Genomic DNA, 27,923 nt, shown 5'->3' with positions numbered 1-27,923 from the left:
TCTGTACAGATCTCTGAAAGACTTTGAAGCATTCAGGCCATTTTTGTTCAAGTGTCAGTTTCATACATTTTTAAGATGAGAAGAAGAGTTGGTTTTCCAAAGAACAAGGTTAAGAGAAAATAAAATGCTCTGTCTAAATTTTAAAAATTGTTGTGGAGAAGTTCTAGTGCACATTCTGAGCCTTAGGGGGTTGTAGGGTGTGGAAGGGAAGAGAACAAGAAGGTTGTTTGGTATGAGGGAAATGCTTTTGCTGATTCTGTGGGGAGTTGCTAGTTTCTGGCTTAAGTTTTAAAACTTTAGGAAAATGTTTGCATGGGGTTGACAAAGACTTGTTAGATTTACCAGTTAAATAGTCAGAGGATTATGCCAGTTCTGCACTTATAAGGTCTGTAGAACTGTACCATAAAAGGGCTTTTCTCTGTTGTGTTACACAGGGCTTGTTATGATGCCAGGTGTTGAAAGTGTAGAGACTGATGAGCCTCAGGTTCTTGGATGCTGTAAACTGGCCCTGGGAGCTGGCAGGAAGAGGGAGAGACAAGAGAGTGGGGCAGGTTCTGCCTGTCAAGGAAGAGTAAGACCGGCTGAGGAGCTTACCTGGCTCCAACTGAAGGAAAATACAGCTATAGGTTCTGTGGTGCCTGGGGTGGTGATAGCTGAGATTGGCCACTCCTCTGTTGCCAGCAAGTGTCCATGAAACCCTAAAATCTTAGCCACCCTAGCCGTAAACTTATATGAATAAAAGACTCACCTTGCATCCCCTTCTCTTTTTAGTGTGTGATTGCCAACTTCTGCACGAAATGAAATTGGGATCCTGCTTTTGCAAATAACATTCTTCTGTTCTGCCCAACTTTGACTAATAGCAGAAGGCTCAGTCTATGCCAAAGATCCAGCAGGGTGGGAGAGAGAAAGAGAGTTCCTGTGGAAGAACTGAATTTATGATGTTATCACTCAAGACTTTATTGCAATGCCTTTGTGTGAGAGGATCCAGTTGTGGTTATTTCAGATAATCTTAATTACCATTTCTTACAGTATGAGTGCTGGTCTTCGCAGTACTAGCACCCTTTTAATTCAGCTGCTGTGTGGTCTGTCTGCAGATAAACATTTGTAGATACATATGCTATGGCACATGTGTGTACGCATAAATATATCTGTTCCCGTGACTGATGAAAATTTTATATTTTTGTATGGTTTTTTACTCCCAAACAGGTTTACAAACTCAGTCTGCTAGAGCAATTCCAAGATAGATTGAAGTTCATGCTTCCGACATGCAGCAATCTTACGAAAACCGTACTCCAGTATTCCTGGAATGTTTCTATTCAGTTGTCCTTCCTCACCCCAACCATCACATTATTCAAAAAGCAGTAGTAGCTTTGCAGGTTGATAAGAAAAGAGCACCACCAGATTTTTTGTGGAAGAACTGTGCCTAGCACATGGTGAAGAAATCACCTTTGGAGCTAAGGGGACTAGAGTTTGTGGAGGGGAATAGAGGAAGTGGTTATCAGGAAGCAGCACCAGGACTGTGCAGGCGGGAGGGGGTAATATGAAAGGGTTAAAGAAGGGAGGCCCCTGAAGGTTCAAATGAAAAGTGTCATACAGAGGAATATCTTCTAGGAGAATAGACATAACTGCAAACAGGCCATAGGTGAGGTAGGGTAACTAAGAAGTTTCAGTAATCAAAGTAGTGCAACTGGCCTTATAATTCTGACAGCAGAAGTGAAAAGTTTGTCTTCAGAAGTATTTGGGGGAGGGGGTGGGGATTTTTGGAGGGTTTAGGGGGAGGGGTTTTATTAAGTAAGCAAGATCCTGAAATGTTTGACATCTGAAGGGGGGAAATTTTCAGGAAGGCTTCACTAGATGACAGTGACTCAAAAAAATGGAGACACAGTTACCTCTTCACCTAGTATAGCTCCCCAGTGCCTTTTTGAATCCGTGGTTGCAGTTATTTGCATAAATTCAATAACTGAATAACCCATAATGCTGAATTGAAGAGGACTCTTGTAAAGCCCAGGACAGATGGACATAGAAGACAACATTCAGATCCATTCAAATAATAAACTTACTCATTTCGTAAGAAATTAACTCCAAAACTTCAGCAGATAAGCTGTTGGATTTTACAGAAGAGCTTTTATTGCCATCTACTGGCTTAAATAGGCAGCTTGTTCGACTGTGTCACTCTTTCTAAGAACCATTTGGAAAATGTTTGCTTACTGAGAAAATATTTTGAAGAGATTGTTTCAGAATATTCTTCAGGCAGGCTTATCTTTGGCATGATATTAGACGAGTCTGTGTGCAGTTAGCTATGTTGCCGTGCCCAGCTTTATGAAAGGGGGTTTATTTAAACATCTGGAACCTGATGGACCCATAAATGCACTCCAACACATGCTTCACTTCGCAGGAAATCAGCTCTAGGAACCCACAGAGAATTTTATGTGTGTGGTGTGCAGCAGGTTGTGTGTGCTTGTGCTTTGAAAACTGGAGTGGTCAACATTTTTTTCTACTTTCAACTTCCAAATTGCATAAAATTGAGTGGAGTTTGAAGAAAAACTTGCTCTTAGTTAGTTCTTCAGATTTTCTAATTACTCCAGAGCCCCCAAAAAATCAGCAGAGAGCTTGAAACTTGGAGCCTTGATTAAGTCTGAATCAAGTCATTGATAAGGTGATACTAGGTTTTTTTATAAATACAGTTACGAAACTAAAAGGCCGAATTCTGTGTCTTTCTCAAGCAAAATGCCCATTGAATAAGATCTTTAGGATAATTTATCTAAACTCCAAAGCCTTTTGTATATTCTTCTGTCTGTTCAATATGAAATTTCTAAGAAATTTTCAGTTTTTTTTCTGGCGGCATCAGTACTGGCTGATAAGTCATTGCCAGTCTGCTGTATAACTCAGATCTGCACTGTGTTTATCTTTCATCAGATGAACTAAGTGTTTGTACAAGCACTCCCAGATTTGCGGAGCTCAAAATGAGAAAGATCGACAGTGACTTTAATCAAATTATTTTAAATCCTGCATCCATTTTGGCTGGAAGACATGGAAATATGAACTGGCAACAGTAGCCATTTCAGACGGTACACAGTGTCTACAGCCTTGCACTCAAAAGTACACAAAAAGCTCAATCTAAAGAAATATCAATAAAAATAGCAGCAGCATCAGAAGTCTATTTTTTAACTAGATTTACTGATTTGGGATTTTAAACTGCATATCATGTACTTCAGTAAGGTGACAGAATTGTGGAGAGTTTCTTTTTCTTTTCCGTGGCGCTCTCGTGTTCATTCCTGAGACTACCATAGCCTGACCATCAGGCCCTTGTTTGCAGATCTGAGCCAAAGCCTTTGTACTCATTGTCACTTACTGTTCCTGTTTCTTGTCTTTGTTCTTTTCTTACAGCTACAAGCCCCCAGCGTGAAAGGCTTTGATTTTGCTAAGCAGCATCTGGGCCAGCACAATAAAGATGATGTTCTGATTATCCATGAGCCAGCTCCTTTACCAGGACCTATTAAGGATACTACCCCATCTGAAAACGGAGATGTGCCCAGCCCCAAATCCAAGACTTCCACAAAGCCTTCAAAGACTGTTCGACACAGAGGGAGGTCAGTTCACAGAGATAAAAACAAACTGTAGTAGACAGCAGTTTATTAACGGCCAGTAATTGCTGTATTTTTAGGGCAATTTCAGTGGAAAGGACTGTTCCAGAGCTCCAGAACTTGCATTTTCTGGTGAGCCAGCACTGTTACACCTCACACTACTCATTAGTACAGAGTTGTGAAAATGTAGTGTTCATTTTTCTTTTAAAGGGAACATACCCAGGTAAGAGGGGTATTTAAGACACTTCTGAGCTGACTGGAGTGAAGTCATTGCTTGTTCACTGGAAACACCAAGTCTGTGTTTTCCAGTGCAGTCTCTTTGTAATCTCTAGCTATAAGCTGGTGGATGGTTAAAAACAAATGAAAGCCACTGATGAAGAGTAATGTGTTTCAATCACATTAATAGTGATTAATACATGTATGGAGAGTTGGGATTTCTAAAACGAAGCCATAGCTCCAAAATTCAGGGAAGATGCAGAAATGCTCTTTATTGGTATCTGGGGTGGGTGGGTCTCATAGCAAATGAACTTTATTCAGAAAAAGGAATGGTTATTCACAGCTGTGCAAATGGAAAAGGGTCTGTCAACCATCAGCAGAATTTTCGTAACCTTTTCCAATGATCACATGATGTGACTGTCCCTTGCTGGAAAAAATTGTGTTTGTAGGATACGTGATGTAACAAAGCTGTGCATTAGGGATGGATCTGTGCACAAAAAATGTGGAAAGTAACACATGCGAAAAAAAATAGAACTCTGAGAAGACCCCCTCTGAACTACACTTTCCAGTAATTCTTCCTCTCCCTCACTCTCAGACTTTGTCTCCCGCTCTGCATTCCCTGTGCTTACACCTATGTGATACTGCACAGTGGGAGGGAAAAAAAAAGGCAAACAGTCAAGGGTTGGATGAGCTGAGAAAGAAACTAATGGTGATTCTGACAGAGCTGCAGGGCTCTGCAACACAGCTTGCTCCTCTGTTCAGCCCTCTGTGCTTCCTCTAAAGCCCCAATTTTCTTAAGATCTTGCTTCAACTTCCCCATGTGGGCTTCATAAAGCTCAGTTTCCCCCTTCCAGATGCTAAGCCTGTCTTCCTAACTCCCTACAGGCCTTGTAAGTAGAAGACTGCCAGTGGTACAGTGGAAGGTGGGCAAAACTGGAAAATAATGGAAGAAAAATGAGCTATACTAGTTTTACATGAATTGAAACAAAGTAATATAAATCTGAAAGACAAGTTTCTTTTAAAAAGTGTAGAAGTGGCCTAGGACAGAGATGGTACATGGGGGAAGGGAAGGCATCTATATTTCTATGCAGATAAGCATAAGAAATAAGTTTTAAATTTGATGTTTCTACTGTATTTCATCTAGATTAATTCAGAAAATTAAGCAGGTGAAATTTCAGAAACCAATATTCTAATAATATGCTGTGATGCAATTGTAGAAGGCCACCAAGTAATTCAGGTGTGATTTGCCCTTAATGAAGCCATGGTGGCTGTCACCAAGCCCGTTCTTATTTTTCTTGTGCCTTAGCGTAGTTTCCCGGACAGTCTGCTCCATGATCTTACTAGGCACAGAGGTGAGAGTGACTGACCTGCAGTTCAAACACTTGAAATGTTTTCAAAAGAGAATATATCTCTTCTCCCTCATATTCCCTTAAGAATAAATCTTCCTTTAGGCCTGGAGATGTTGCCATCATCTCCCTACCCATGCTGAGGTGCCCACATCAGCTTGTGACTTGAAACATTTATTCCCTGAGGAAGAAGTTGAAATGTGAAATGGTATCATACTGTGTTGTGTTGGGTTTAGCTGCTGGATATTTTGTGAGGAAATACAGAACTCAGTTCATCACAGTTCAGCTCAGGATTGTGTGTTACATGCCAGGAAATCTGGCAGTGATGTGAGTGCACGTTCTGTGTCTGTAAGAAACAACAAACAAAACTGGCTCAGTTTAGAAAGCTCAAGATCCCTAGGCTCCAGCTAAGAGTTGGACCTCTTGTTTTGACTTGAGAGCATACAACTGCATACCCCTCTGCACTTGCAAGAAATGGCTGACGTTGACTCAACAGTGTTTATGTTCCTATAAATATACTTGGTGATAATTTGGATACACTGAGAAAAGAGCATGAAGGGAAATGCAGAGCACAATGAGTTGAAACAGAGAGTCAGTAGGAGATCTGGACACAGAACTCCAGCCTCATACTCTGCTCAATCAAGACAAAGGTGATGGAGATGATATCTCTGCACACCCTCCCCCCCATAGAAAAAGATGCAGTGATGCAGATCTCTAAGCTCATTGAGGACCATTTATTCTCTTTTCCCTGGTATTATTTTTTTAATTGGAATGTGACATTAGTATTACAGTCCTGCAGATCAGGGCATTGTTTAGGGAGGAGAAAAAGGGAAGCTGAATCCAGAGCTGCAAGGAGTAAATTTAATGTCAATGGACTTGTCAGGCTGCATATAGTTATCTTTGTTTGTGAGCTCTAGACAGGTTGATATTTAGCCAAGAACTTCAGTAACCAGTTCAGATACCCATCTAGCCCAAGCGAATCATTCACTAATGAGGTTAATGCACAGACATGTGCACACTCTCCATGATTAACTTCCTGCCAGAAGAGGAGTGTTCACAGGACCAAATGGTCACTAGAGACACTATCACAAAGGCTGATCCCATGTGAAGAGACAGGCTTTGGTATCAAGCAGTGGAGTGGGCCCTGTATTTTTTTCTATTTTTATGCTATGAGTATAATTTTACTGATGAAGTATGTTGTTCAAGAAGATCATGGTATTTTTTATTTTTCTGTATTGCCTACAAAAGCTGCGAGCAATGAGATTGTAATTTTTAGATTAAAAAATGTTCTTAAGCATCTTGTGACGGCATGGAATAAATACATAAAAGAAGCATTTTTGAATGGCCTTACATTTGACTTGTCAGGAAAATATTTACTTAGATTTGTATTGTTAGCAAGAGAACAAGTTAATAAGGCTGAATGTTAACTAGTTACCTATGTGGGTTTCATATTCATAATATAATTTTCTTTTTGAGAGGTAAATTGCTAGTTACAAATGCAGAGCTTTTTCTTGTAGTGTACTTTAAAGGAAAGATTACTTAATAATATTGTCACATGTGAATTGTGTTGCAGTCATTTTTCACACACAACAGTAGTAACATTGTGGCAATGAATAGCTATGATAATGTATTACAAATTTACTTACAAACAGCGCAAAATTTTAGCAGACTTCACAAGGTATTTTAGCACATATGTGAGAATTTGTGTGTGAGAATTATGCCCCCTTGCAAATTTGTGTTACATGTTGATTTGTTTGTTTTGTAATGTTTGTGGCAGAATTTCACCATCAGATGCTGAATCCACGGCAAGTGAACAGTCCAGCGGGAGAGAGACAGGAGAAGAAAGTACAAGACCATCAACTGTTGCAAACGAGGAGAAGCCACGCAGAGCAGTGAAGAAGGGTTTGTTACTTTATTTTTTTCTCCTTGTGTGCTCTAGTGCTTTACTCTGGTTGAGTTACTCTGTTGCTGTAACTTTTCTAAACTCACCTTTGGTTGTTGATTTTTCTGCTTCTTCCCACAGAAAATACCTTCATACTTGGTTTAGCTTCTTCTGTTCTTCTGAAGAGCCGTACATTTCATTCATTCCAGCAAGCTTTTGAAACAAAAGGCTTAGCAGGAATGAATCTTGCCAACCTTTGGTCCACACACACCTCCAGCAAAGCTCTTTCCAGCTAGGCCTAATTGTGTCTCTCATGGTAGCAGAATTGCAGGCAGTTACATGGACAGTAGAGGTCACAGCAGGACTTCCAACCACAGGAGTGTGTCTGTAACGGTAACTTTGAAAAAGTGTTATTAAAAAAATGACAGCAGAGAGGTAAAAGTTTTACAAATAAGTAAATCAATTATCAAAAAGCCAGCATGATTGTACATTAGAACAATCAAAATTCAGTGCTACTATGTTAGTAACACTGGTATTTTTTTATAAAGAGCCACTTTACTTCCAGATAAAGTGCCATTATTATTCTCGGAGGTACTCTAAAATATATATATTTATATATTTGAAAAGATGGGAAAACACCTCAGGAGGATTTGAGTTCCTCCAACCTATCTGACTTGAATTCTGTTGCTCTATTTTAGTGTCATCCCATTCTTCTTACCTGGGAACTCCAAATTCATTTCTTCATTTTCTGTCTGCCTTAAAACTTGATGTAACATTAAACATTTCCTTTTGGTGTAGAAATGTTACTGTTACTGCATCTGAATTACCTGGTAAAGGCAGCAGAGAGACTGTAAAATGCATCCTTTTTATCTATCATGCCCTTCCTGGGTAAAATGCACTATTTTTCAGTATTTGATGCCTCTAGTTTGCAAATCATAGGGACTATTTTTAGCATTCAGAATTGGAGCCACTGTCTGCAGAGAGCTCTCTACTAAATGGAGGATTCAGTTCCCTTTTTGTGCAGCTGAGATTTGGCAGTTTGATCCAAGTTCATGCATTTCATTCAAAAGTAAATGCAATCATCTTACTGCTGTGGTTTTTTTCCAGTTGCCATTCTAGCTTAATTATTTGTCATAATTACTGTGTTGTCTCTTCTTTTTCCTTTATGTTGTCAGGAGCAAACAGAGTGGGTAAGTAACCAGAGCTGGTAGTTGAGTACCAATATGAATAAAGCTGTTGGGGTAGCTGCAATTACGTCTTAAAGATGGAAGAGTTTGTCTTCTGAGTCTAAGAAAATAAAATTGCTTTTGAGCTTTTGAAGTCTTAAAAGAGTCTCAGTAACACAAATTACAGTAATCCCACGCATTTTTCTAATTTTTTTCCTCCCAGTTCTTTCAAATTATTGAGGAAAAGGTCACTGAAAGAGGCAAAACTAAGGCAGCTGTTGGTCCCGAAACCAGCTTTTTATAAACAAGTTGGAGATAATATTTGAATTAACATCTTTGCTGGAAGCCCAAGAAAAACACGAGCTACCTGCAAAGAAACACAAATATTTTGTTGTGAACTAGTGTTTTCTTCTCTGCCAAGTTTGAGACATGGAAGCATAGGGCAGGAGAAAGCTGATCCTGTCTTTGATAATATATAACACATCTAGTGATAAAATAATGACTGTGTCCTCTGATAGCACTGACCATCCTATAGTAGCCAACTTTCTGTCCATCCTTCTGTACTATGCTGCTTTCCATTGGTGGGTGTAATGAGTCCTAGGGATGTCACCCACTGGGATACGAAGAAACTCTGTGAAGTGTATTTCTAATCGCATGCTCTAGCATGGTTAAGATACCAGTGGATGAGTTGAAGCATCCCCTTGACTTAATCTGATTTTGATGGGGCCTTATGCACCTTGACTACTGTGTCTCTTGAGGATGCAGGAAGCAATAGTGTTTCTCTGTCTCATAGCTTCCTGACATTTCAGTTCAGTCAATGGTTTCAACTCAGGGAGCAGTGATGAACATTGATCCTGGCATGTGACCTATATGGACTAGTTGTTAAAACATGATTTGACCAGTATTGGGGTATTTAGTATTTCTCCATTATTTTTTTAGCCTCAGCTGAACTATTCTGAAATCAAAATTTCATTCATCTGATAGCTTTATAAGGAAGATATTCTAAATGTGAATAATAGTGTAATAGAAGAACTTTGAAATAAATTAGGCTTATTCTCTCTGTTAAAACTACTATGGGACCTTGTTCATGTGTAGAGTTAGAAACCATTTTTCCTTTTGTTGTACTTATACAGTGCTATGCTGTTCCTGACTTTACCTGTTTTTTCTATACTTCCATCTTGGTTTGTTTTTATGGACACATTGAGTGTAGGTGCACAGAGAGAATTTAAAGGTCAGATGCAGCTTATGAGGGTTTTTTGTGTGTATCTTTTCTGCAAAAAGGAGTACCATATGATGTTACTGTAGAGCCTTATCAAAATTTATCAGTGGGACTTCTGTTTTACAAAATGAATTTAAGAATCCATTCAGCTAAGAGGCCCCTGCCAAGCACTCGTTTATATGTGTACAAGGGAAAGTTATAGATGAAATGATAAAGATTCAGACTGAATGCTCAGTGTAATTGAAAATATTGGGCCTCGCTTACCAAGTAATACAAAAATATTCCTTAAAATTTTACGTTGGAGGTCAATGAGCTTGGGAATGGCTGATAGAGTGAAAAGGTGAGGAAAAAATGACGATTGTGTGGGGAAGATGGATGCCGAAGTTCAGATTTCTGTTGACTACACAATTGCTCTGAGGGATTCACGCTAACTCCTTAATATATCTTGTGCCCCTCTCTGTGAGAGGTAATTGTGTGCACGCTTCTGAGAGATGCATGGAGATGGGGCTGTGAAGATGACAAATGGTTAAGATGATACAAATAACTACAGAAGAGAGAGAGATATGTTTTATTTAGGCCCTGTGTCTTGCAAAACACTGGGACACAGAGGTCTTGAATGGAGCTGTTTACCTCCTTTTTAAGAGCATTTATACAGAGAAATCACGTTTATAAATGATGCATGCCTTTTATAAACGTTTATGTTTGACAGTGCTTTGATCAAGTTTTAGAAATATGAATAGGTATTTCGGCTTAACTTGTGGCCGGACTGCTTTCCAGCCCAAAAGTAGTATGCTGTGAATATAATAAAGCATACTATTCTATTCTTGTCCTGCTCCCTTGTTGTGCTGGAAGAGGGAAGCAAAGTAGCCAGTCATTTACTGTAAGCTTCTACAGAAGATAGAATTCACTGCTCTTCTGAACCCTATCCTGTGTCACCAGCACATGCTGCAACAGGATCACAGCAGTGACTATTTTATTTCCCTTCCTGTCTGTTGTAGTTGGATCATGTTGATCAACAATTGATTCTGTATCAGAATCAAATTAGATTTTCCTCCTGATTTGAATACTGAGAACCACATCCACTTATCAGAAGTCTGTGGAAAGTTGGGACTATGTCCCTCAACACTATTGTATTCCTTCATAAGGAGAGTCACAAGTCTTGATCTCTCATTGCTTGTATTTCATGGTGAAAAGCAGCTTGAGAATGTGTGGCTTTATCATGTGGATTAGACAGAAAGTTTTGGAAGTTTTCAATAGCTTTTGCAAGCCTCATCTGCATAACAGTTTCTGATTTAGGTCTAATTCAGAAAAAAATTATTAAATTTGTGCTTAGCTGCAAATTACTGGGGTGATCCTGTATATTTCAAGTCTTTTGAGGGAGATGACCCATTTCTATTGAAATAATTCACTGTTGGCAGGACCTGGGGTGCACTTCCATGCATGCTGGTTTTCATAACGTCTTTTGCTGATGGTATTTGAGTTGGTTTAAGCCGTTCAACAAATTGCAACATGACAGTATTTATGCAGCTGACTTATTATTATGTGAACTATTTATCCTGTCACTGAGAAAAAACCTACTTTAAAAGCCTTAATCACTAAAATGTCTATAAAATTCTTTGTGTTTTCTAGGGATTTCTAGGGGGTTTTTTGTTAGTTCCTGTATCACTCCTATCACTTAAGAAATGCATTTTGCATTGAGACATCTTTCATTTCTCTTTGAATCCCCATTTGAGCAATTTGCATCTCCTTAAATATTGATAAGAGGAATCATTAGCAGAATGTACTTAAACAGCTTTTTATGGAGTAAAGTAGATTGAGATTTTGGGAGGTTGCAAGTGCCAAGTGCTTGATTTACAGAAATAAAGAATGACAGCTCACCTTCTGGAAATAGAATGGGAAAATGTTTATAATTTACAAACCACGGGGTAAACTTCTTCTACTCTAAACACGAGTCAGCTGGAAGGCCTGTAGGGCACATTAGACACAGATGGAAGTCAGGGTATAGTTTTGTAGCACAGCATCTGTAGAGTTTAACATTTGACTGTGATAACCCTGGCAGCACTGCTTCAATCTGCATTGGTTCTGATGATTTAGGACCTCCTCAGACCAGCAGTGGAAACGAGCAGCACTCCTCAGCCTCTATCTTTGAACATGTGGACAGGATGTCCCATTCCTCAGATGCCAGCAGACGGGTCCCAAGCAAGATCCAGCTGATTGCTATGCAGCCCATGGCAGCACCTCCTGTTCAGAACTCGGTGCTCTCGGATAGAGTAGCAGAGACCAACAAAATTAATAAAGAGGTATTTTTGAAAGTGCTTTGAATGTTTTTAGAGGAATAATATGCAAGGGGGCATAATTCTCACATGCAAAGAATTTTGGAGGATTGTATGCCTAGCCCAGGGGAAGCGAAAAGTATCCAGTTTCTTGTTATCAGGAGTTCCTTATAAATTCCGGAGGAGTTAAAACTTGACAAGTTACAGGAATAATCCTATTTCCATCCAGAAAAATTATCCAACCTGTTTTAAAGAGATGTCTGAACCAAAATTTAAGCACAGAGGATTTGATGGTTAGGATACCTTTGTGTTAGCATCCTTTCGTTAGTCAGCAGGACATGACTTAAAGAGAGTTGTGCTAATTAATGTATGAGAATTGGAACATATGGCCTGCCTTGGTATTCATTCTACACTGTTCTTTTACTTTTCAGAACTCGGGATGTTGGTTATAAAAAGAAGTTATCCCAAAACATCCTGGGGTGTGAATTTTCAGCCCAGTTAATTGCTTTCAACTTTAATGTGTTTACCTGACAGTTAACATACAAAATTTCCTGCTTTCTCTGAAGCTTATGCTACTGTAAGCAGAGTATGAGCATGTCTGGGGCATGAGGAGAGGTGATGCACTGTAAAACCTGCCTGACAGTAGCACCTGCCTGCATCCTGGTTCGGTACTGGATGTAAGATAACATTTTTTCATAATTTAGAGTGGAAGATTACTCAAACCTGTAACTGAACTTCATTAAGAATCTGTGTTTCTCAGTACCTTACTGAATAGAAGCAAATACATAGATCTAGGATACAGAGGCAAGAGGAGCCATAAAACAGAAATCTGTCTGTATAGGCAGAAGACATATGATTCTAACTATAAACATAAAGAGCAAGTCTGACTTGTGTCCTATATATGCTTTTTTATTATTATTTTCATTACAGAATACATAAAAATCAGTTTTTATTTGATTCTTAGTTTGCTGATGCAGATGTGTTCCAGAACTAGTCCAGCACAGGCAGAGCACTTGTTGCTACCTAATCTGCTGCTCAAGTGCTTACCAGTGACAAGAATTATTTCAGTGGGTTTTGGGCCCAGACTTACAAAGTGTGGTGTTACAACAGCTTTTCCCAAATAATGAGATGCACTCCATGAAATTTGAAAAAAGCAGGAGAGAGGCCTGAAAATTCAGCCTCCAAGATGATGTAGATCTGGTGATGCCATGTTCATCTGGGGATCTGGGCCCTTGTGTTTCTGCTGTGCTCCTGTATAGCATATGGCAGCTTCTCATGCACAGCAGAGGCATTGAGTTATGAGCTCAGTTGGCGCTTGAAGTTCTTGCTTTCTTATGTGATGAAGGTCCTTAAAGGGAAAAGGTGGCAGATTTTAACGCTGTTGATCAAATATCTATCTGCTTGCCTAGCATAGCTAACTACAGACTTATTTTGGTTAGTCTTTTATGGTTAGTCTTATTTTTTCAGAGTGGTGTTATATCTGGCAGACAGCAGGAGTTTTTTGTGTTCCTCCTGCTTTTTGTTAACAAACTGCCACTTCCCTCTAATTGTACCTGCTGTGCTGGCAATTGTGTTGCATATAATAGTACATCTACCTGGGGAGACAATGGGGAGACTGCAAAATATCCAGGAAGGAAAGTGTGTCATAAATTGTGTGACATATTTTAGTTCTTCAGAGATTTGGAGGAGGGAGGCAGGGGCAGGCAGAGCGGTGGGAAGGAGAGGTTTACAGAAGAGCAGCAAAATCCACTGTGAAAGATATACAACTGGAAAAACATACCTCTTTTTTTTTCTTCTTCTTCTTCTCCTTCCTTAAGATACAGACAGCCCTGAGGCATAAATCTGAGATCGAGCATCACCGCAATAAGATTCGCCTCCGCGCCAAGCGAAAAGGGCACTATGAATTTCCAGTGGTGGATGACGTGGTGGTGGTTGACTTTAAAGAGCAGCACAGGATATATCGCAAGGCACAGATGCAGATTGACAAGATCTTGGACCCTGGAGGCAGTGTGCCTACTGTCTTCATAGAGCCCAGGAAGAGGTAGGGATTTCAAAGATGGAATGAATAATTTTCTTTTAGAGTCAGTGCCCAAACTACATCATGACTTCTTAACTCTCAGAGCTTAAAATCATTTTGATCACGAGTTGAATTTGAGTTATCTAGGTGAAAAAGATTGGGTTGTTCTAAACACTTTCATTTATTTCAGTATATGCAACTATGTTTTGATTTCAGATTATTTTTTTACGAGTTCTCAGTAGTGAATTCTTGATAAATAAGTCCAAATGTATAAATACAGTCTTAAAACAATTGAGTATTTGTTCTGCTGTTGGTTTGAATAATTCTTGTGTGGTATAGAGGGATCAAAACTGCAATATCAGTACTAGAGAAGAAACATGCAAGTAATATATATGCAAGTAATAATATTTTTAGAAAGCAGGAGTGGGGGAGGGGAATATGTAAAGTAAGGAAAATCTTAAGCAACCTAAAAAGCATGAAGATTCTGAATGTTAAAGGTAAATTCAGAAATCAATGAGATTACCCAGAGGGGGATAAATAAAAGATTATAAGGCACATCTGTCAGCCTCACAGATCTGCTTTCCTGGCCTTGTATTTGCCGAGAAAGTTTTCCCTGGGTTCTGTTTCGGGCTTATGAATACAGGCACTTTGTTCCTGGAGCACTGGGGTGCTTTTGCACTGATAGAAAATAGCTTTTCTCCCATGGTGTGGGTTCCTCATCTGGTTTGCCTGGTAGGGTTAAACCCTCTGTAGCAAGCACAAAGCCTTGTTGGCAGTGTGATCTGTTCCATGGCTGCAGATGTGTTACACGTTGGGCTGGGGAACTGGAATGCAGGCAGCTTGGACAGATGAATGTACGAGGGAGGTGACTCTGGAGAGAATTTAAAGGAAGAATGGGGTGTTTTGGAGAGTTGCCAACAAGAGTGTTATTAAGAGAAGCTTGAGGAAAGAGATTTGAGCTACCTAATGGGACTGGCATGGAAAACTGGGAAAGGGAAGAGAAACATGGCTAAGGAAAGGATAACTTGGAGGAAATGGGCAGAGGAGTTCAACTCTGAGTGGGATGAGAAGAGAAATTTCAAAAATAAATGTGATTACCTTTCTCTCTCTCTCTCTCTTTGTTTTTTTCCTATTAAGTTCTCGTGCAAAACGTTCTCCCAAGCAGCGCCGTCGCCATCAGATAAATGCGAGTCCAGTTGATGCCGAAAAGGACAGGTTAATCACAACTGACAGTGATGGGACATACAAAAGGCCTCCAGGAGTCAATAATTCTGCTTATATTGTATGTATGTCTCTTGAATGGCAGGAATGTTTTGATAATGATGACAGTTGTGACATTGACAGGTTTTTGGCCTTCTGTTTATGGTCCATATGATATGGTTAGTTTCAGTCTTGTAGTTAGCATGCAAATCAAAGTGAAATAAGGATTTCATTGACAGTCTGTCATTATTAAGCAGAAAAATTCTGCTGAGTATTCCTTGATATTACAGAGGCCAAGAACCAAAGCCTTGTTTTCATTAATGCCACTGCGTTACGCACACAAAAGTGTGCTTGACATGTTCCACAGTATCTTGAACATAAGTTTCACTCTAGTCCGATTTGCTGGATGTTATATATTGATATATTACAGAAAAATTCATCCTTTGCTCTTATAGAGTGGAAGATTCAGGTCTTTTTGTGAGAAGTTTTCTCATCTTTCAAATGCAGGAATTAATTATTAATGATAGAGAAACAAGTCTTTGTACTACAGTAACTTGAAACAATTCTAGTGCAATGTCTTGAAAATTAATTTTGTTTCACATCTAAAAAAGAAGGACGCTGGGGAATAGTTCTGTTCAATCATATCCATGTCACAAACAGTATTTACGCATCTTTAACCACTTCCAAGCAGGTTTCATGAAGACAAATGCTAATATTGGAAGCCCGTGGACAGTTCTTACCTTTAAAGATGGTTTAATAATTTTAAGAATTTCACTGTTGGCTGCATACATGGTCAGGTGACTCTGATGTCAATTTCTGGAGTTTCCCTTTGCCTTCAAATATGAGTGTGATGATTTTAATGTCATGCTGCAGTAGAATGAATTATCATCTGAAGCTGTTTAATTAAGACATGGCACACAGCAGGCTCAGCCCCTTTGGCATCTGCAATGAAAGTGCTCAGAATGCTAAGTTCCTAATAAAGTAGAGGCTTGTGCCTCTTGACGACTGATTTTGCAGTCTGCATGCAGTGGTAAGAATGAGCTCTGATAATAAGTCTGCTGCTGTAAAGCTCATTTAATTTCCTCTCAGTGATGAACAATAAGCCCATGTGGTAAGATCCCAGGTAGTAATTATGATGCATGTCTAAGGTATTGCTGCAATGAAGCACTTACATGAATTCCATTCAGGTGGTGCACCCAAGTTCAATTTCCATGCAGATAACCACTTAGTTCATTAACAGCTTCCTTTCTGTGTTTTTCTAGGAGGTGATAATTGTTTAATGTTACTGCTGATGTGGTCAGTTTCACAGAACTGCAAAAGCTGCAAAGAAGTCAAAGATGTAGGCAGAGCCGATTGGTTTTTTTCTGGGTGGAGATATGCTCTCTGTATGACTTCATAACGTGCTTGCAAACCACAAGATTTCTGTTATAGCTGAGTAACTCTTGCACTAAGCTCTGCTGCCTTACCTGAGATCAGTGTCCTTCAGATCACACTGAATGAAGTAATTGAGCTGCTGGTGTTGTGTGTGTGCATGCAGAAGTGTGGAGGGTAAGGGGCAGGTGCTGTGGTTCTGGCAAAGGCAGTGTTGCTCAGACTGAAGGCCGCCAGGGGCTTTGAAGCTGGTTAGATCTTCTCTGTGACTGCCCTTCACTTTCCATTTCCTCCAGTCTGACCCAGACTTGCCTCCTGAACCACAGACATCATCCTCAGTGGATCTGGGGAAGTTCCCCGGGCTGCCCTCGCAACTGGTGTCGCAGTACGTGCCCCCACAGCCGTCCATCGAGGAGGCCCGGCAGACCATGCACTCACTGCTGGACGATGCCTTCGCCCTGGTGGCTCCCAGCAGCCAGGCTGCCAACTCCACGGCTGTGGCCCCGCCTGGGATCTCCACGGGACAGCCGGTAAACAGCTGCTGTGGGCAGGGACAGGAGCACTGCATGCAGTGGGGATCACTTCATGGGCCAGCTCAGGCACTAAACAGCACATTCATGATGCAGTTTGAAAGTGTCTGTGGGCAGGGAGTTAGCACCAATTGAGCCACCGCCACTGTTGTTGTGCCCTTGCTGTCAAGACTTACCACAAGTACAGAACATTCCTGGAAAAAGGAGAATTCAGAAATTACTGTCACAAGATGGTGGACTTGCTTTCTGAGCCGTTTGGTTTCTTTTCCCTTTTCCCATGTCAGCCACAAGAGAAGATAGGCGTTTTCCTTTATGTATGGTGGTTCCTATTTTGACAGTGGAAAAAAGACTCTATTTGGCATGAGTCATATTTTCAGCAGGATAGCCAAAAGCTTTCAGGAACTGAGTGATAGGGAAGCACTGTTTCTGTGTATCATTTACTTCTTTTGATGGAGCCCTGAAACACATGGATAATTTTGTAGGTCATCCCAAGTCCTGATGAGTCTGAGCCCTATGGTATCTCTGCTGCAGTCTGATGCTGTTTGAGGTCAAAAGAGATTTCCAAATGCAAAGCTTGCTAAGTAGACATTGGAGCAGCTCTTGATATCTGCAAGTGAGAAAAAGTATTTCTGAAAGGTTTTTAAATTAAGATTCCGATCACACAAAAGAGACTGTAGCCTGCAATAGCAGTGATTCCCAGATCTTCTTGTGGTCCTTTGTAAAACTTAAGTTCTTATGGCCGCAATCAAGTCCTACATACAGGCTTAGTGATCTATGCCATTCATACCTTAAAAGGCTGATTGTGGACTTCCAAAGGTATGAATTTTGATTTTAATTTGGTGGGTTTTTTTATTCTTCTGACAGAGATACATGGAATTCGGAATGACTCCACCAGCAGCACCAAGTCTCTTACCAAGGTAGCTTTTTACTGATAAAATTTTCATTTACTGTTTTCCTTGCAATTACTCCAGATTTCTTACTGGCACTGGTATATTATTATGCAAAGTACTGCATAAATGACACAGGAGTCCGGATCCAGTCTGTGTTATTTATTTATGAAGCATAAATGACATATGCATGCTGTATGGAATCCAAGCCTCTGTTTAAAAGAAATGTGTTTCTAGCCCCTCAGCTATAGAGATATCCTTCCAATATTCAGTAAACCACTGAGTCTGAGCTTTTGGAAAGCCTGAAACAGTTACACAGATGCGTGTAATTCTCCCGGTACTCTTGCTTTCATCTTGCTTCTGTATCCTCAGGGCAACACTCACTCACAACAGCTTTCATATGACTAACAGATTCATTCTATTTTTAACTGAGTTGAGAATAAATGCTGGAGCACAGTGACCCTCACAGAGAAAATCTGCCTTGCAGCCCTATTATTATAAAATCAGAGGAAGAGCAAATTTTCCATCTTCTGCCCTTGCTGTGGGAGAATTGTGTAAAGGGGGGAAAGCAGTTGTCCTGGTGATTGTTAATTTCACATTTGGTTCATGTGTTTTAACCACATGTGAAATTGGACACTTGAGTCTTGGTACTCACTGGGGTGAGACTTGTCTCACCCTCTCCAGGCTGCTGCAGCCAGGCTGATAAAATGGTGGCATTGTGCTGCTCTCTCATTACCTTCTTAGAGTTCAACATATGGGGTGAAATTCCACTACTCATGTCATTCATCAGACTTCACCAAAGTCTTCGTTGCCCTGGAAACTTGATGGTAAAATGGCTGTGAAGAACTTTCCTTTATTGTTCTGCAACTTGATTTTGAGAAGACCAAGTAGAAAATGAGTTTTTAAACGTGTTGCTTAGTTCTTGGCTGGAGGTGATAGCTTCAGTGTGAGTGGAGCATACATGAAATGGCACACAGTATGACATGTGGTATACTCTTTGTAATTTAGGTTACCTTGAAGATTATGAGCTTTGAGACTGCCAGTATAAAGCATAACCAGTTGTTTGTTATTGAGGAGATTTTGCCTTTGTTGTCCTGTTACATATTCAGAGAAAATGTGATAAATTAATCATGAAAGTACCATAGTCCATGTTAATACACGAGTAAGATAGTGTCTTCACAATGCATTTTTTGTTCATTCTTTGGCATAGGCAGTCTGAATTTATGTAAATCACAAAAGTTCAAGTCCTGGCTTTGCCAGTGTCAACAGATTAAGTTAACAATCTGCAAAGGCACTGATCTGGACAGAAAGAGTTCCTCCAAGTTCTCATTAAAATAGAAAGCTTCCTAAAGCTTGGTCAATAGAAAACAAAGAAATAGTTATCATGGTTGTGCAGTGGGAGTTATTCTCAAAATCTGAAGATAATGATAAACAAATTGATAGAAGCAGTGCACCAGTTAGAGGAAGGAAAAATAGTGTGATTAGGTGGTATGTATCAATGTCATAGTCTATTGGGTTAAACATCCAGTGTATGGAATAATAGTTGGGTGAGCATACTGTTCTCTTCTCTGTAATAACACCATCAGCATCTTTAATGGGGTGGAACCAACCTGAGGAAAAAAATTAAATGTAAAAGACCTAGGTCACATAACAGCTAGGCAGTCATAAAGGCACAATGAACAGCTTTTGCCAGAAAATGGATATTGAATCATGCAACAGAGATAGATATACTGAGCTTTAGTGGATTAGTGGTGTAAAATTGATTTTTGGAGTGGTATCTCCTGACTTAAATGACTGGAGATAATTTGGGGACTTTTTTGGATGTGCAAAAATTGAAAGCTGAGTTTCAGTCTGGAAATAGGAAAGCACACTGGAAGGCCTGTATGATACAGATGCAGAGCTGTATTCTGGTTTTATACTCCTAAGTTGATCTTTGAAGAGAAACTATAGCTATCTAATATAAAAAGATAGAGAGGGTGAAACCTTATTAAATGTGAACCTTCTAAGTGCAAACACATCAGCAGTAAATAATTTACTTCCTATCCTCTGAAAAATTGGCACAAAAAGAATACATTTGCAGTAATGTTCAGAAAATACTTTCTTTAGACAACATCAAAAAATTGTAGTAATTTATCAGCTTCAAAATTCCAGCTCAACACTGCAGGCATAAAGGGCCAGATGATCACATCCTTTACTGATTACACTGATTAACATAACAGAAGTGATGTTGTTAAATATTACCTACCCATTGAAGCATTTATTTTAACTAGCTTGTGTGGTTGGAAATGGTTTCCTCTGGATCTGCTGAATGGAGAGGTGGGGATTGTACATGAGGGAACTGGGGAGATTCTAGCACTTCCACTATGGGATTGTTACAGCTTGAGGCCCTTAAACCTCCTCCATTTAGTAACACTGCATGCCAGATAGCTGGTACTTTAATTTACAATTACTTTTGGTGCTTTATTAGACAATTTATTATATCAGCTTTCTTTGCTATCTGGCTGTCATGTGAAGGTCGGTAGTTTTCCAAATAAAATACAAATCAAGAATAGTCTGAATTAGATGCAGTCACAGAATTTTGTGGTAAAACAAAGGGGTGTAAAATTGAGATCTTGAGGAATAGGATACACTGCAGACTGTAGCCCAGGAAGGCTAAGATGCCATTGTGGTAAAAGGCATGGAAAACTCATCCCTAGCCCTCACTTTGTGTAGTCCCATGTGCCTGAGTTTGGCTGCTTGTTTCACTTTGCTTCATTTACACTCACACAATTAGTGAAGTTAGATGTAACAATGTAACAATGACTACCAACACCAGCCTGATTGATAGGAAACATTAATTTCAATATACATTGTATTTCTTCATATGTGCTAATGACAGCTTTGAGTCGTTTGACAAATGTTAAAGAGCACAATTCTGACAACTTCCTGAAAAATTATCAGAATACTTCATAAAGTAATAATTGTTCACAAAATACACATATAATGCAGTTTATGTTTTGGCTTAGACCAAAAGTGTATGCCTAGAAGCTCTTTGGGTAGAGTCAGCTTTGTTGCTGAGGTAATCAGCTACATCACTGCTGAAGTCTTACTTTTCTGTTTTTTTTCATTTAATAAACTTTCTTTCCCCAAGGGGAAAACAGGATCTCAAGATCTATGAACTTTTTTCTTGCATTGAGGAGACTGCAACATGTAAAAAATACTCATGTAAAATTTTGTTAAAATATATTCTTCAGATGTAATTTTTTTTTCTCAACATTGAAGGTTATGATTACATTAAAAGGCCTAAAGAACTGCTATACAAGGCACATAGTAACACAAGTAACACAAGTAACATAGGTATGTTACTGTTTCTGATTAGGGATTTCACTTATTTTAATCTTGAGTCCTTTTCCACAGGCAGAACTTTGGGCCAGGTTTTCTTCAGCCTGCAGAGTTACTGCACGGAGAGCAGCCACCACCTGAGGTTCAGTATTCCTCTAGAGAGATGTATTCAGAGGAAATGCCATCACTGGCACGGCCACGACCAGTTGGAAGTACTGCAGGTACGCTTCACTTAAGTTAAATATGCAGAAAAACAACTGATCCTTTCTGTATCTGTTCTTATGCCAAGGTCACCATTAAGGTGTCATTCTCCTTCAGCTGCTCCATGTGATATGTGGTCCTTGTCCTCAGTGCCCCAAAAAAATGGTCACAAAGTGAGGTTAACTTTACTTTTCATAGGACCTTGCAGAAAAAGGAAGTGCTTTGCCCGTTTTTTAGTATCTTACAAGAACTGGTTATCACAAAGCATATTTTCACAAAACCTTATTCCTTAAGCATGAAAAATTACTTGTTTTAGAGATTACAATGTATGCTAACTTTCCATTTCAAACTCCTTCCTTTGTGCTAAATGAACTAATTGATGCATCCCAAATCAGCAGGCTAAATAGAAAAAATTTTTAATACTCCTCTACATCTGTGTTTCTTATTTCTCTTTGTACAATTGTATGCATTAAAACAAGTATCTCTTAGTTTTAGATTGTGTGATCGTCTATTTTTGCTTTCCCACATGAAATCACCTTCCCTGATTTGGTTGATGTAATTTTCATAGCAGTCACCAATGCTATAATGAATAAGATGGTAACATCACATGGCAGCTAAGCAGCAAACACTTCTAAGAATAAAATATTTTATTGCTACACAAACGTTACAGTTTATTTTCTCACAGATAAATATTTCTCTCCCTGAAAAAGACTGGAAATATGATCATATAATTACATCAGAAGCCCAGTTTTGATGGTTGCTCTCATCTCCCTGTACATGTTAGATGAATGAGAATAGTAGAAATGTAGTAACTATTAAAGCTTAGTGATGGTTATTTTATTCTCTGATTAACATTATTGTCTAAATGTTCATATGTATTCTGCTTTAAAGTTTGAAGGTACTTCACATATTTAGTTTCTATCCCTCAGTATAATTGTGTGTAAATATTGAACTTCTCAAATACTGGGGGGTTTTGAGAGAAAATAGGAAAGTGATCTAACTGTCCATCATGTAAATCACACTGCTGTTTTTGTCTTTTCCTCCCCTTCTGTACATACACACAGTTTTATGTATTTCTGGGTTAAATGTGTTTCATTTCTAATGAGTAATAAAGTATTATTAGTAATTTTAAGAATAAAAATATAAATGACATTTCCCTGTGGGAGAAAAATAATGAAGAAGGAAAGCTGGCATGTTGTTATATATCTCTTGCAGTTAATGGTGGCAGCATCCTTGCATATGTTTGAAAGCAGCAGGAGGGAGGGAAGGGAAGAAAAAGGAGAAAGGAGGAGGTTGGCTTTCAGGCTGGAAGGAGATACAGTGTGTTCTGACCTTCTTCCTAGTTAAGGACAGCATGGTTTAATATTTAACCACAAAGCGAAGCTGAGAGAAGCACTCTTATAGAATTGTGTGTTTTATTCTTCAGAGCCATGGAACAGGAGGCAGTGTGCAGAGTTAGGGCCTTGCTTGCCAGTGTGATGCAAATAAGGTGTGTTACAGGAGCAAATGTCTTCTCTTTGCTGCTGAGTAATTGAGGTGAAAGCATTGCCAGAGCTTTCAGTAACCAGCATTTGGAAAGGGCTGGCATGGTTCTGGGATGAAGAGTAGCCCATGTCAGAAATGCATGTATCTCAACCTCTTCTTTCAGTGCAGTGCCATGGAATGCATCACGCTCACATGAACTGCACAAAATGCACATAACTTTTCTGCCTTTATTCCACACTGACAGCCTTCTTTCTGCTGATTTTTGTTAATTGCACAGAAACAGAGCTTCATTTTATTCTTGTCTCCTGCTTCCAACAAAGTTTTATGTTATCATGTGTGTGCCCTGCAAACTTGAATGTGTATAAAGATGAAAAAAACCAATATTTGCTTTTAAGGTTCTCAGATACAGCACCTCACTCAGGTGGGAATTGCTAGCAGGATCGGAGGTCAACCAGTGGAGATCCCCTCAGGCAGAGCAGGGCATGGCCAGCCGGGGGGGCCAGGGTGGCTCCAGTATCGTGGAGAGGATGAATGTGCTAGGCGAGATGCAGTGAGTACTGTTACACATTTGCATCGTTTCCAAAGTAGTGATATGTTTGGGTATTTTTTTCTTGCATTACTGTTTGGAACTTTTTTCCCTCTAGAAAATATACTTTTAGTTGCTTCTCTGACATTCTTTGCTTTGCTCTTTGAACCCTTGTTAGCTCTTCTGACTTCTGCTTGCTGTTCTGTCACCTTTGTTTCTCTAAATGCTTTCTCTCATTTTACCCTAACCTTTTTTTTTTCCTCGCTTGAGGCCCTCACCCATCAATTGCAGTTCATCCAGTTCTGCTTCTGAGCTCCAGCTTCTGAGGTGGATACTGCTTTCCATTCCTTCTTTGAAATACAGCTCTGTATTTTGAGATCATTGTCATTAGAAAATATTGAATTAAGTTGTCCCAGGCTACCATCCTATTTTGTATGCATAAAGTTCTTTTATCTTCTGTATCAATGCTAACAGCAGGAGTCGTGGAAGCAGAAAAAGGTACATACTTGCACATAACATTAGAGGTGTCTGTAAACAAGTTACTTTCCTGCCCTAAGTCAGCAGAATATGGTAAATGAATACATACTCCTTCACCTGTGTTGCCCAGGCAGCCATGGTGATTTCATATTCTTGGCATGCTTCTAGAGTGCTTCTAGAGGTTGACATTTCTGATTCAACCAGATGTGTGAGGTTGAAGATAGTGTATGGCCTTGCCAGGAGAGAGACACTTGCCTGCTACCAGTCCCTCTTTGGTGTACTTGTGTCCTGGACCAGACTGACCTGTGACAGGTTTATTGCAGTACTCTCGAGAGTGACAACTTTAAGCTTCCTCTTTTACTTCTTAGTTTAAACTATCTTTTTCTGGTTTTTGCTTTGAGGAAAGAAGGCAGGATCTCCTCCTTTTGCATATTTAGGAAGTGTGTATTGACAGTACTTAAAGTTGCTTTGCAGTATTGCATGATCATGACATAACTTTGCAGAAAAGAAACACAACAAGACGGGCTTAGCTTTAGATTTTGGTGAAATTGAGCTGCCTCCACTCCAAATAAACTCAAGAGGAGCAATATAAGGTTTTTGAGAACTTGATGTACTGTTTGATACTATTCAAAACTTCAGCTGTCAAAACCAAAATATCTATTTCCCTAATTTAATGTGCTTTCTGTGCTTGAAACTAGCATTTGAATGCAAGATCATAATTCCAGTTTACATCAGAAATAGCACTTGCATGAGAGATCTTAGCATCTTGACTTTTGTTTTCAGAGAAATCTCTGGATTACCATTTATTGACCTTTCTTTAAATTTGTCTCTCTTTTCTGAAAATGACTTTTCTAGACCTGTGGACGTGTTCCTATTCAAGTAATTTAAATCCAGGCTGTTTTTTCTTTTGGTTCATCTCAGTTTAAAGATTTTCTCGGCTTTGACAGAACATCTTGCTCACTGGTTGCTGCAGTTCATATGTTAGTGCAGCATGACCTTTTCAGTTTGTTGTTAAAAAACAGGCAAAAGGAGGAGATCATGAGCTAAAACTTGTTTGAATTTGGTGTCATCCAGTTGTAGGAGAGATCACATATTGCCTGAACTTTCTTTTTCCTGTGAGCAGTTGTTTTTTGGTTGGGGTTTTTTTTGAAAAGAATTCTTCCCATTTAAAACAAACAAAAAAAACCCAACAAAACAAAACAACAACAACAAAAAAAACCCACAACTTGGTCTTGTAGCTATCTGTAGTTAAATAATTACCTTCACAGTTTGGATTTTTTCACTAGGACAGAGCTCTAAATTTGTCTTTCCTCATTTTGGCAATGAGGCTTTACTTAATGATGGTCATGTTCCTTATGGTGCACTATTCAACTGATCCTAGGCAAACTTTGTTTACTGTTCCCTCATTCTGAGCAAGCTTCTAGAATTAAATTCTGCATTTAAGAAGACTGAAATCTAGAGCATTCTTCTTGTCCACAAACTGGAGAGGGATCTGCATTTGTCTTCCTGCAATAGTGCTTTTCCTTGTGCTTCCCTTTATTCCTGAACTCAATACTTGATTTCCTGCATAGAATATGACCTCTCACTTGTACCTCCCGGCCCTAAGCCAGTGTGCAGGGTACCATCAATTCACCTTAATTCTTCATCCAGAAGGCCCAGGGCAGCCAGGAGAATGACAGCATTTCCTGAGCTGACACAAAATACAGTCCTGAGCAAGTGCTCATTTGAGCAGCAGAACAAATGAAGCCTGGCTTCTTACAGATGGGTTCAAGTGTCTTGCTTATCTCCACCTCCCTCCACCACCTGGCATCACCTCCTACCCATCTACAGTCCCCTGTAGCTTTCCACTGTTCTCCCAAGCCTTCCTCCAGCTTTCCAGTGTTTCCCCAAAGATACTCTTACCCTTTCACTCTGTTTTTCTACTCAACTTCCCACTCTAGTGTCTCTAAAAAAAATCTCACCAAATTTAGTTGTCTCTCAAGTCCCCAAGATAGGCCCTGTGAGATACGTGCTGGCTGAGAGATCCAGCAGAGCACACCCTAACTTGGCCTTTCTGCCACTCAGAAATAGATTGAGTGATAACAAATAAGGTTATAACAAATCAGGTTATGTCTAATTAGCTACCTGGTTTTGTGAAATTTATGTGTCTGTTCATACATACACATATACACGTGTATATCTTTGTATATATTTATACATCTTGTTCAGTTGAAATTGGGCAGAGTTCAACTGGTATTAAATGGAGATTAACAAATTTACACTTTCTTCTCATAAATCTTCATTCCTTGAGAAGAAAGATTGAATAAAAATACTTTTGTTACTTGTTTCATAGCACTGTTAATTACCCAGAAGTTTCTAGATAAAATATAAAATGTATAGCTACTATATAGAATTATATATTTTTTGCATATATAATGATATATAATATATCTTTGTGTGTTTCTGTTAGTAAAGAAGTTTAAAAAAACCAGCAGAAATTATTTCAGCCTTTTTGCTCCTGTTATTTTGCTCTTGTAGATTAATAGAAGTTAGTTTTCTAAACCAATGCAGTATTGAAATTTTACAGGCCTGTTTAATTCTGATGCTATATGTGAAATTACAGAAACACACCCATTTCTTTTTATGAGGTACCTAAGAAAGCCTTGATAAACTTAGTGTAAAAACAGCCACTGTGGTCATCAGACTCCCTAATTTCCTTTAAGAAGCCATTCTTGTGGTGGTAATTTAGTGCAGCGTGAGATATGAGCTGAATCCATAGTGCATTTTAATGTGAAAGTAACCTGAACATAATTAGGTTGCTCTTAAGACTCATGTATCAAGGAGTGTTTCCTTTTAATATTTTTTTTTATCTCATCACTTCTCTATAAACCCAGAGTACTTGTCAGGTTTGCCAACTCTAGACTGCACATATGAATTAGTTTCAGGTTTCACTGCCAAATGAATAATTCTGAAAATCAAGAGACCCATTCATTCCTTTCTGATACAGAAATCACCTCTCTTTTATAAGAAACAAGACAGGATGTTACTTGAAGAACCTTTACCTGTCAGTCTTCTATTAAAGCCTCTTTTCCCCTTAATCTGTCTCCCAAAATTAACTGTGTAAAGAAGGAGTGCTGTATGTGAGCTGCACAAGAGACTCAGAATCTATAATTAATTCTACTTTATACAAAATGGCTTAAATGTTACTCATTTGTATTATGAGAGATGTTAAGGAACTTGCTCCCATGCATTTTTGTGTTCCCTGCACACCACTGCCACTGTCTCTCTACGTCCCCCATATCCTTTGCAGGCTCTGCCTTTGTAATGTGTTCCCCTGGCTCCCAAATCCTCTTCTAGCTGACCTTGCTGTCCTTTCTTCCCCCATCAGGCTGCCCTCTCTGCTACTCCTTAAGGCTTATCCCCAGAGAAGGGTAGTGCTCGCTGACTTGTGATGGCTGTGGCCTGAATCTGCTGCTCCCCCTGAAAGGGGATTACTTTGCTTTGCTCTCACTTGTACATTAAAGTCCTCCGTGTCCAGTGTTTTCTTCAGGCTGTCTCTCAGCCTTCAGCAATACCAGGCAAGAGGAAACACTTTTTTCAGAGTTGTCAGCTGGAATCTAGATTTTCAAAATGTACCTTGTTTGTGTCCATACTGGGAGTTGGTGCAGTCACCCAGTATACTGTAAATCCATGCTTTGTTTTACTGTAAGCAGATTGTCTTGCAGAAAGACAAGCCATTAAGTCAGACTTCTGTTCTCTCTCTCTTGTTTTGTTAGAAAATGTATGTTACTGAACAAAGGGAGAATTAACCCCTTCCTGCCCTGAAACAATGATTGTCCCTAAGCTGGAATAGCATTTATCAGGTATTGAGTACAGAAAAATATAATCTTTCAAATCCATGTAGTTTTCTTCTGCTGCTTCTTCTGTTGACAGTGTTTTCCTGGGCACTGGTCAGTCACAGGGTCCTCAAAAGTGTACAGTCTGAACAGGTCAAGCAGGCAGAAAAAGGGAAGGTGGAAATAGTAGTATCTCTGCTTATAAATAAAATGGAGAAATGACAGCCAGGAAAGGAAGTTTAGGAAATTGATGGAAGTGGATAGTAAGAGAAACCAATTCTTTCGATTTCCGGTCCCATGGGGTTTTTCCCCTCCTCCTTCCATTTCAGTTCTTAAACATACTGTAGATTGGAAAAGGGGTCTCTGTACTTGAGGCAGTCCAGCAATTTTGTGTACACTTGTTGTTT

The 27,923-nt window shown here is 39.4% G+C and overlaps 1 protein-coding gene across 5 annotated transcripts in view; it reads left to right on the top strand.

Annotated features, from left to right (window-relative positions):
• The window catches only part of KIAA1549, a gene marked incomplete at its 5' end in the record, with an annotated part of 160,517 nt that overhangs the window by 126,709 nt on the left and 5,885 nt on the right, over positions 1-27,923 (top strand). Inside the window, 10 exons of one of the 5 annotated variants that reach the window (XR_014589924.1) lie at positions 3,388-3,590; positions 6,924-7,048; positions 11,508-11,713; positions 13,504-13,727; positions 14,841-14,985; positions 16,571-16,804; positions 17,669-17,721; positions 21,088-21,233; positions 23,094-23,248; positions 27,457-27,543. Coding sequence is in view for 4 of the 5 variants with exons in the window: in XM_083859884.1 (XP_083716010.1) it covers positions 3,388-3,590; positions 6,924-7,048; positions 11,508-11,713; positions 13,504-13,727; positions 14,841-14,985; positions 16,571-16,804; positions 17,669-17,721; positions 21,088-21,233; positions 23,094-23,536 (1,779 nt within the window). Of the gene's footprint in view, positions 1-3,387; positions 3,591-6,923; positions 7,049-11,507; positions 11,714-13,503; positions 13,728-14,840; positions 14,986-16,570; positions 16,805-17,668; positions 17,722-21,087; positions 21,234-23,093; positions 26,038-27,456; positions 27,544-27,923 lie in introns of those variants that run through there. The other 4 variants (XM_083859885.1, XM_083859884.1, XM_083859886.1 and 1 more) reach the window with 4 other exon arrangements.

This window comes from Zosterops lateralis (genome assembly GCF_965231275.1).
Source record: "Zosterops lateralis genome assembly, chromosome: 4".
NCBI lineage: Eukaryota > Metazoa > Chordata > Aves > Passeriformes > Zosteropidae > Zosterops > Zosterops lateralis.
Note: the sequence above shows the minus strand (reverse complement) of the source record. Positions and strands in the feature narration are given on the sequence as shown.